Genomic DNA, 11,557 nt, shown 5'->3' on the forward strand with positions numbered 1-11,557 from the left:
ACTACAAGTCAAAATTACCAAACGTTTGACATCCTATAGCCGATGATTAATTAATCAATGTGCTCTAGTAGTGTCGTTCAACAAAACAAACTTTTAATACACTAATTTTTTGCAACTGCGATCTCGCAGTGCAATTGCAAAACGATTTGAATGGACAATACGTTTTTAGAGTGATTTGTGAATCTTCAAGATGCCGCTTTCTAGTGGAATGTTTTTAAAAGATATTCTTAGCTTCCATTGTTTTTCACGACAAACCACCAATCGATTGTGCACCGCGTCCAGGCAATCGGTTTATAATAGGTGATGGAAACGGTGATACTGTCGCATTGTCGTACCATTTTGCGAAACACTACTTCACGTGTAGCAAGTAATAGCTTACAGACCTTGCAGCTACAACGACGTGTAGTATAATAACAGGTTGAGATGGCCTGCAAATGATAACTAACGATATGCTGTTACTATACATATATATATCAAGCGCAGGGAGAACAACTGAAGACGATGCATCCCCTCGATGTGAAAATAAAATTAATATAATGCACCACACACCCCACCTGTTGCTATCATTTTTCGACGTCTGTATACTAGTATGTACATTGAGAATACTAAACACAACTCTGTGATAGACCCATTTATATTAAAAGTGTTTTTTCAGTCATACACCACGAGGGAAAGTCGTACATGACGGGGGTTTTGTAAGTATTTGTTAGAAAATTACATATGAAGTAACTGTCGGGGAAACCCGACTCGGAACCCTACGTTTGACGTACCAAGTACATTTAATGTAAATGTGTAAAGTTCAGTATTGGTATCGCTACACATCTGCAAATGTCCGATACTAGTCAAGATGCAAATGGCATAAAATGATGTTTGATAGCAGATGATTTATACATTAGAAGCTTTTGTATATATATCGATGCAGGGAGTGGAGAATGTCAGTCATTTGGACAAGGTTGTGTTGTTAAGACTAATGTAAAAAAAGTGCGTCATTTTAGATATTTAGCGCATCCTTTTGTGCGAATACACACACCATGGGCATAATTCACAAAGCTTTCTTAAAATTCTAAAAAATATATATATATAATTTTGTCGGATTGGGTCTGGGTTTATTATTATTATTATAATGACATTTATGGTACAGTTTCTTTTGCTCGCCTATGTATATTTGGTCAGTTTGCTTTGAAAACGGTACTTGAACTCGTCTGTTTTAAAACTGATTATTGCAATTTGTTGAACGTCCAATCAAATACGAAAAGTCCTTCTGAGGGTAGCTGACATAAAAGGAGATGTAACTATAGCCCTTCTGAATAAAGTGTTCATTTTCTAACCCAAGTTAATTTCAAATAATTTATTACGGTAAATACTCTAGATTTATGATTTTCAAACCACCGTTTTCATTGGGTTGTGTCAACGTATTTCTAGAAAGGCGATCTATGGAGTTCTTCCAAAAATATTCACAACATTAAAACTACATGTATGTGGACTAGTGGTACTTAGAATAAGATGAAATAGTGATGACATAGCTATAATTTATTTTAATAAACACATTTTAATACCATATGCGTATCCCGACTTCTTTGATTGTAAGACCAACGATAATAGCTAATAGATCTATACACAACAAACAAAATATTTTCTTAAGATTTTATATAACAAAATAATATTACATATCACTACATCATCAGCCCAATGGCATGGCCTTCCTGCTCATGCATTTTGGAATTAATTGTTCACGTGTCTGTCTTAGCATTGATGTCAAGAATCCTAAAAACCTGTTCCTTTTCTTGTTCTCAAAGTTCACGGATGTGTACTTATGGTTCTTTACGTTATTGGACCCATCACGGCGACCGCTGTTCATTATTACAGACTTATCGTCAGAACACGTGTGTGTACACTTGGATACTTCATACGTATCATCAAACCAATCCAGGGATATGTTTGTGCTATCTGCCTCTGATAAACGCGATGCGTCCACTTCTGTCCTTGCTGAAAGATGTGATCGGCATCTGTTGTCTTCTAACGATGTCTCGTCTGCGTCTACAGCGAGAGGCGGGGTATTTGGGTTGACGACACGCACGTCTGCCAAGGCCTTCTGGACGCATGCATCAGAGGCTCTGTTTTCTTCCAGAAATGTTTTTAACTCTGATGCGTCAAGTGTGGGATACAGAAAATATGTCATGGGTTTAGTTTTGGTCGTCTCGATTTCTGAATCCTGAAAAGAAATAGACATTTAAGTCAGTATGAAGATAGAAAATAATACACGAGTGGCCGTTAAATACCATTTATCTTACGAGTTGTTTGAAAATGTATCTAACGAGCGAAAGCGAGTTTGATGCGTTTTTAAACAACGAATTGTGAGATAAATTGTATCTAACGGACATGAATGTATTATTCTATTTTTTACATATTCTCAAAAACCAGGTTTTAAGCAAATTTTAATATCTTTATCGACTAAAAGATATTTACAACCTTCTGGACTTGTAGCTGACTTACGCGTCATAGACACATGATTGTCAGGTTAACTATACGTCACAGGGTATTCGATTTCCACCGTGCTGGGGTTTTCTTTTTAATTGGACGTATGTTGTCCTGGTTATCACCTAGGAGCAGCCAGTCGTATGTCTTGAAATTGTTAACACACGTACGTGTGTAAACAACTATGTGTTATTAAAAATAATCCATTTTGTTCTCACCAACAAGTGTATAAGAAAGTATAATGTAACCCTGTTATTTGAAAGGAAAGAATTTATTTTTATCAGTACATATTTGAACGAGCCATTTTGATTATTTGGTCCAAATAGTGAGCCAGGAAACGCATAGTCGTCACATATTCTTCTCCAATGGAATAGCAGCAATGATTTTAATGCACTTTGCTACAGATTGGCTGAACATGGAATACTATATTTATAATAAGCGGAATACGCCTTTTGTCGATGAATGTGCTAATATATAGACATATGAGGAGCAGCTGTGATTAATTAAAGTTTGTTTCATTTAACCCGTAGTCTTAGAGAAAACCCGGAACATTTTTTTTCATCAGAAGCAATTAAGGGATCTTTTATGTGCACTTCCAACAGACAGGACAGCACATATTACGGCCTTTAATACCAGTCGTGGAGCACAGGTTGGGGTCGCGATTAGGGAATTTATTTAAGACAGGCTGGCTTTTGGGGAAAGGCGGGGTGGGGGCAAAGACTACAATTTCAAGACGAAGATTAGCATTTTAGGGCAGTTTCTTCTAGGTTATATTCTATGGGGTTTCAAAATAGTTTTGTCTCAGGCCTAAATATGAAATTAATTAGCCGCAAATAGAGAGAACATCCAAAACCAAAAAATATATATATGGACTCCATTCCAGTTCTTAACCCCTAAATTGCCATTTCAGCAGCAGTTTGTAGAAAAGGGACAATCTATACGCCCACGTGTGCTAAATTAGCGTTAGTTAAAGATGAAAGGTTATGGCTATAGCATTAGTTAAAGATTTTCAAAGGGCTGTTGTGTAAAAATGATTGGGTTCCTGTAATTAACTACGATACGGACTAATCGGCTTAAAGCGTTCAGCTCTTAAAGAAATAAAAACATGGTAAGCTTTTATTTGGTCTTTGTCCCTTTTCACAAGCTTTCTCTTGTCCACAAAAGACCACAAGATACCAATGACAGCTCCTTTGGGGCTAAATTAAAGACAGCTGCCTGGAGCCTTACAAGTTATAGTGTAATGATTTTAAAGCTGGTAGTACTGTCTCCCATCCAGAGTGATCTTAAGGTTCCAGGACAGCGTGATTGATATAAGCACGAAAATCAAGATATATCCTGAATAAGATAAAAATATGTATGTAGTGGCGTAAGATAGATATTTCGAATTTCTAATATATTTAAATTATGTAAATTTTGGATTGTTTGTTAAACTGACATTCTTTGACTTTCTCACTCCGGCAAACCCACATCACGCCACGGTTACATTATAAATAAAAAAACGAATGGGTCATTGTAGTATTGGGTGTCAAAAAAATTGAAATAAATAAAAATTATTAAAGCATGGATGAAATATTGAAGTTGAATGCGCTGGTAAAATGTGCTACTAACGGCAATGAAGTTATTTATTGAAGGGCCATGCCCATCCAGTGGTAACCAAAGCAACCCCACAGTGTACACAGACTTACCAGATTGTTGTGTTCGACCTCCATGATGCTGAAGTCCAGCTGGCAGTGTTACGATACAATCAGATTAGTCCACTCGTTCCTGAAAGTGAAAGATACGAAGATAGGATTGTATTTTTAATATGTTTTACAGAACTTTGCTAGTCCAATAGTGGGGAAAACTGAAGATAACGGCATAAATAGCTGCTTTGATAAACTGTGCAAGGTTACGTGTACGATGGTCGTCCCGTAATGTATTAAATCCCCGTGATATAAACCAATGTCTTTTTGAGGGATGTGATAACCATTTCAAAAAAATAAGTTTAAATGATCTTTTAAAAGCTGAAACCTCTGTACTGTATCGAAATAAAGATATTTTTCAGCTTGACAGTTTAAATTCGGTCTTATTTACAAAAACTATTTTGCACCAATAAAGCTGAAATTGAATAAAAAGCTTTAAAATCACATTCGTGACATTGTACACGAAATTTGAAACGTATTTTTTTTCTTCTCAAAGTGATATGTCGTGGACTTAACGAAGTTTGTAAAAACGCTCTTCAGTTATTTGATTAAAAAATACTGTTAGTATGAGCATAATTCATTTTCATCCACAAGCCCAATGCCAAACATAATCATATTAATATGCATTGTATGATTGTATAAATTAACAAGAATATAGGAATTTTATAGCAGGTTTAAGTCAGTTGTGTCGTATCTTAAAACAAAACCAACGATGAAACAGTTCCTTTGTCTTGGGACATATTTACGTGCAGGTTAGTTGGGAGTGTTTAAAATACTAACATTGAATCGTCCTATTCTTTTGTGTGTTAATGCAGTTATGGTTACATCAACAACCTATAAATTATATATATATTTGTAATTACAAAAATAACTACATTTGATATAATACTATTAGATTTAATACAATACAGTTTTTTTTTATATAATTATAATACAACATTTCTTACTTTGTAAATCAGTTCGTCCTCCTGGCATGTCGAGCTCAGACCACGCACTGACCATTATGAAGAGACCATGACCACTGGAAACCAGCTGACCGCGACCGCCAACATTCAACTGACCAAGACTAGATAATTCAGGTTACATCATTAACTGCCGATTATCCACGCTTCTGGCGTAAGGGCTAGTCCAAAAATAATTGCAAGGGGTGAGTGGGATGCAATACAATTATTGTTTTGCGTAACTGGTTTTGGGTGGTAATTTTTAGGTTTTGGTGATTTTATTAAAAAAATAAATTAATGTTTGATTCATGCTAACATCTCTCTCTCTCTCTCTCCTCCTCTCTCTCTCTCTCTCTCTCTCTCTCTCTCTCTCTCTCTCTCTCTCTCTCTCTCTCTCTCTCTCTCTCTCTCTCTCTCTCTGTGTGTGTTGTGTTTCTCTGTCTCTGTCTATCTCTCTTCTCTGTCTCTCTCTGTCTGTCCCTGTCGCCTCCTCTCTCTCTCTCTCTCCTCCCTCTCTCTCTCTCTCTCTCTCTTCCTCCCCCCCTCTCTCTCTCTCTCTCTCTCTGTGTGTGTGTGTGTTGTGTTCCGTTTTGACTAGGCTGTAAAAAAATAATTACTGGGGGGGGGGGGTTGCAGTTTTTCCTTCTTTATTCATCCTTGTTTTATATATGGCGTGAATGTCATTGCATTCAGAGATATCTAACTAATTTATTGTAGCTGCAAATCATTTGGTGTTGGTAGCGGTCTTGAACAAAAGGGGCGGAATCTAGCTTAGTTGGTAGAGAGCTCGCTTGAGTTGATAAAGCAATTGGGTCATAGGATCTCATCTTTTGGTGGACTCATTCCCTGAATGGGTTTTTCCGTCCCAACGACTAGTATATCAAATGCCGTTGTATGTGTTGACCTGCCTATGGGAAAGTGCATATATATATAAACAAAAAAATCCTTTGGAAAATATGGACCTGGTTTTAGTTTTTTTTCCTTCTAAGTATATAGACTATGTCAGAATTAGCAATTGTTTGACATCCAATAGCCAGTCAATGTGCTTTAGTGATATTGTTAAACAACACAAACTTTAATCTCTCTTGAGCTCCCCACCCCCCTGTGTGTTTTTAATGATGAAATCTTATTAATGAGAAACACCAGGGCTGTTTCCAAATGACAGGTTTTCTCAAGAGTTAAGTAGCTGTAGGGTAATTAGCGGGCACCTGTGGAGAACAATCGGCTGCTGTGTATTCGCTCTAATTCGGTTCAATAGAGGATCACTGCCACGTGTAACTGTCATCCTATCCCGTGAAGATAACAGTTTCTTAATTAACATCTTGCAGTGGGTTTAATAGGAGAACAAACACAGATGTATACTTAATACAAAAACCGGGAATATGCAGAATTTTTTTTAGGTTGGGTCGGTCGTATTGGGTTTTTTAGGGGTTTTTTTGTTTTGTTTTTACTACATTAAAAAAAATAAAAAATTCACATATGTATTAATAATAAAATAATAATGCTGTTTGACGGTGTCTTGTATACAGAAAGAAAGAAAAGAAAGAAATGGGTTTTTTTAACGACGCACTCAACACATTTTGACTACGGTTATATGGCGTCGGACATATGGTTAAGGACTACACAGATAATGAGAAAGAGAACCCGCTACCGACATGTAATGGGCTACTCTTTCCGATTCTCAGCAAGAGATCTTTTATATCCACGGACAGGATAGTACATACCATGACCTTTGTTACACCAGTTGTGGAGTACTGGCTGGAAGGGGAAATAGCCCAATGGGGCCAGCGACGGGGATCGATCCTAGACCGACCGCGCATCAAGAAAGCGTTTTACCTCTGGACTACATCTTGCCCCTCTTGTATTCTCCGATTGTATTTTTCCCATTCCAATCAGTGCACTAGTAGTCCATCAACGGTCGTGGTATGTGCTGTTCTGTTTATTTGAAAGTGCATATAAACAATCCCTTGTGGCTAATGGAAACACAAACGACACCACAAGAGCACATTGATAATTGGCTAGTGGATGTCAAAAATTTGGTTCTTTTTTACAAAAAGTGTTGAGGGAACCTGTTAAATTTTTCCAATAGGATCAAGAGATCTTTTATATGCACAATCCCACAGACAGGAGAACACATATTACAGCCTTTGATATATCAGTTGTGGAACACTGGCTGGAACGAGAATAGCCTCACCGATGGGGATTGATCCCAGACCCACACGCACGAGGAGACTGTTTTACCACTGGGATGGTGAACACAACTTGTTCCCATTTATCACACCTCAGACTTATGCCTACATCATTTAAATTGCCCAACAAATAGCTTGGTGATATCTGTCATCTCTCAGATTATTGACTGGCAAGGGCTTGGATTTGAAGTAATACATCTCAGCACAAAGGCGATAGAATGTCATCAGCCAGTTGTATGACCAAATGGCATTTCGACCAGATCAGAGTGAAGCCTACAAACGTATGGGATCTATGGATTTTGGTACTCTAAGCAAGAACAAATTAATTAATTGGTATATTTAATCATTAACAAAATTCTGTTAGGTGAAAACATGTCAGAGCAGCTGCAAAATCAGGAATGTTCCTTTAAATATTTGTTTTGTGGACCTGTCTTATTTTTTACTTCATCAAAACAGACAGCATGAAGATTGAAACAGGACACTTTATTATCAGCTCCAGATAATAATAATATATACACACATGTAAAAAGAAAAGTTTGTAAAACATTAATAGTAATTTGTATTAAGCACCACCATCCATTCGTAAAATAACAAAAGCATATTGACTGTATGCATTTACACTAAGTATATGAACTATAATAATACATGTAACTGATCACAGAATACTAAAGTGTAAATCTTGCTGATGACTAATCAATAACCTTACACAATGTAAACAATTCCAAATCAAATGCACTATGTCATGAAGAGGTAAATAACACATACAAATTTCCATAGACTGCTTTGTAAACATTATTTTTTAAAAAACCCACCCACTAACATTAATAAAATAAAATTTAAAATCATACAGTTTACCAAGTAAGTGATATTTCTGACAATACCGAATCGATGATCACTGAATATTCATTTGTTGGCATATATTAACTATTGTACTCTTGATTTATTGTATAGTGATCACAGTAACACCACCACATTGCTCAATGATCATCTAGATCTCCATCTAAAAATGCTTGTGATGTTGTATGCAGTACATATTCCTCTACGAGTTCCCATAAATTTTCTCATAAGTTCAAAGGCCATAACTGTCAAAAATTAATAAATTCCATTTCTGACAGTTACAGCCCTTGAATAAAATTCCTATGACAGTCAAACTTCATCTGGTTATAACTGTCAGAAATGGATAAATCCCCACGAAACTCAAAGCTATGTAACACATTTTAGCTTGAGGCACTGCGAAAAAAAAGTCTTGCAAACTGAATGTGATTCGGACAGATAGACATATAGACGGACGGACTGACAGACAGAAAGAAAACCTGAAGTCCCCTCTACTCTGACCAGCAGGGCACTAATAATGAACAGGGGCCTAATTCACTAAATGATCCTTGCAACTTTGCATGATGTGATGTTGCTTATGAGAACTTTGTGAATTAGGGCCCACAGTTACAGTCGTAACCACCAAAACAATTTTTTTAAATTCAAAGATGCTAGTAACAAAACTTTGAAAATGCTTAACGGTACCAGTAGAGTGTTTCACAGACTAATGTGAATGTTGTACAAATATAAAACAATATAATGAAACAACAACAGAATATTATTGAAGATGGTGGTGGCTGAAGGGGAAAACACATTTAGAATTTAATTTCAAGGGTGTCACTAAACATTTATTAATTCAATATTTTAATTACTTTTTTTTTAAATTATCATTACGGTATATTTTTTTTATCTTTTTTAAATTTTGTCACAAATTCAACTTCATATTTATTATCAGTATGCATTGATTGAACTACTCTTTTATAAATAGCACCATTTACATCTTTAATATATTTACTTTTGTTTGACACTCAAAATAGCTGATTGGTATTTTTGTGCTAGGGTGTCATTAAACATTCATTTATTCATTCGTTCATTCATTGTTCGTTCGTTCGTTCATTCCTTCATTATATCATCATTCATTCGTTCATTCATTCATTCATTCATTTATTTATAATATCTTTAATATTCAGTTATAATACATATTTAAATACATGTATACAAGTTTTAAAAATTCCATACCGGTATTTGTTTTTCTATTTAATGTTGTATTTAAAAATACAAATATATCAAATGACGAAAAAAAGTGCATATATATTATACCGGACTCAGCAATTTGGAAAAAGAAAGTGTAAGGTTAACCAAATCAGACATCAAAAGGAGAAAACCCCCACCTTAAATGACTGCATTAGGCTAACATACAATACATGTTACGTAATACATATTGTGCTCATGTACAGGTTACATAATACATACATTAGTCATATATTAATCTAGTACAATATAGGTTATATAATCCATGCATTACTTGCTCATGTAGTAATACATATCTAGTACAATACACGTTATATAACACACACATTGCTCATGTAGTAATATCTATTTAACACAATACAAGCATTGTTCATATAGTAATATATATCTATAATATATAATATATAACAATAAAACACACACACACTGCTCATGTAGTAATCTACACCACACAAGACAAGACGTAACATTGCACACATTACACACTAACCCAGCTCTACTAATAATGTGGTAACAATAACACACATGTAACTTTTAGAATACACTTGCATAATAAAAACCCTCTATATCAAACAACAATACACATTAACATACAGAACACAATAAATCGTAACATTCATAATATCCACACACAGGAAACGAGGTTACGGTCACCGGTATTTGCATTGCTTAGTTTGAGTGAAATATCAGAGGACTACAGCTAGACAACACACACAATATTAAGACTCATAAAGTTTAATTTAGCAACAGCTTTCATCACGCGGGATGGCAGTGTGACAGACACAGTCTATGGCAGTTAGAAGATTGTTTTGGTTAAAAACTATTACAGCACACTCATTAATATACAGGCTAAACTGTCAGCTATTGGGTGTCACTGTAAATGTTAATCTCCATGGCATGCTGTTAACGTCAGAATATTCATTATTGTTAATTAACTTTAACATTTACAAGTGTAGTTTTTGTTTGAATAGGTTTCAAATTAACTAATATAATTATGGAGACCTCTTTTCTGCATTTTAGAATAAAGTATGAAAGCTTTTATAGAAAATTGGAAACATCTACAACTAGAATAGTAAATACCATGATATATGTTGTCCTAGTTACAGGAAATGGCATGAATTGTTATTCAGAAAGAGTAGGATATGCGGCAGCAGCAGGTTTCCTTTCTACTTAGAATAGGTGTTAAAATAACTAAATGTTCAACACCAAATAGTTTAGTCAAAGGTTAAATATGTGCTGAGGTGTCATTAAACAAATATTCGTCTCTTTCTTTTGTTACTTATTAAACCAATTTATGTACAATGTTAATTCATATTTACACATATAACTATGAACATGTATGAACAATCTTACTTCAACTGTAAACACTGTAATTGACATATTGCCATCACCACATCATGACACAGCAAAGTCTTTTGGCTTTAGCAATACAATGATAGCACAAAGATTCTGTACGTACACAAGTATATTAAAAAATATATATTAAACATTTCTGTAATAAATTTCACCTCCACCTGCAAAGTGTTTGCACAGAGAGGTAGGGGTCCAGTACCACCCCTTCATGCTACCATAGTCAATAATAATGATCCTTGTAAAGTAATTATGATCTAATTGTTAAATATGAACTGTATCATTAATAATAATACTCAGTATATTGTATGGCAGTAATTTGTGCATTTATGGCATTTTATGCTGTGTTCAAGTGTGCTTAGATGTGGGTATTTTCAAGTTGGGTTAACTTTTATTGAGGAAGTGGATTCCAGTTTTGCTATGGATGTCACTGACAAATTCAGTAGTTGGTAATCATTTGTTTTATTATAAGCAATATTAAAACAAATGAACCTGACATAAAAGAAATGTTTAAAAAGAAAAAGATTTCATGACTACAGCTCAAATAAAATTTTATTATTTCAACAACTCTAATGTTTGTAAATTATTAGTGATATAATAGTTCTATTATAATTGTGCAAAAAAGGATTAAAAATATTGTTCCACCATTTTTGTAACAATTATTTTTGGGGTTAGGGGTTAAGCATCTCAACAACAAATAATAAGAAGCAGTGGCGGATCTAGAAAATTCATTAAGGGGGGCCCCAATAACATGAGGCGGAATGCCACGGGAACTTTGGGGGAGGTTTGGAGGGGGATCGTATTTTTTTTTAAATTAATATATAATAAAATTATAACTGTCGCAAAATTTAGGGGG

The 11,557-nt window shown here is 35.0% G+C and overlaps 1 protein-coding gene across 1 annotated transcript; it reads right to left on the bottom strand.

The window, feature by feature from the left end:
- Positions 1–1,632: 1,632 nt before the first annotated feature.
- LOC121366607 lies at positions 1,633–5,200 on the bottom strand. Its single transcript, XM_041490982.1, has 3 exons — positions 5,105–5,200; positions 4,161–4,239; positions 1,633–2,212 (listed from the first exon to the last, which is right to left on the bottom strand). The coding sequence occupies exons 2-3, from the start codon at positions 4,182–4,184 to the stop codon at positions 1,682–1,684; spliced, it is 555 nt and encodes a 184-aa protein (XP_041346916.1). The 5' UTR covers positions 4,185–4,239; positions 5,105–5,200; the 3' UTR covers positions 1,633–1,681.
- Between the last annotated feature and the right edge of the window lie 6,357 nt (positions 5,201–11,557).

Source organism: Gigantopelta aegis, chromosome 3 (assembly GCF_016097555.1).
Source record: "Gigantopelta aegis isolate Gae_Host chromosome 3, Gae_host_genome, whole genome shotgun sequence".
NCBI lineage: Eukaryota > Metazoa > Mollusca > Gastropoda > Neomphalida > Peltospiridae > Gigantopelta > Gigantopelta aegis.

Coding starts and splice junctions, on each gene's coding strand:
- LOC121366607 (XM_041490982.1), bottom strand. CDS start 4,184: ATGGAGGTCGAACACAACAATCTG. Junction 2,213..4,160: donor AGGTCGAACACAACAATCTG/GTAAGTCTGTGT, acceptor ATTTCTTTTCAG/GATTCAGAAATCGAGACGAC.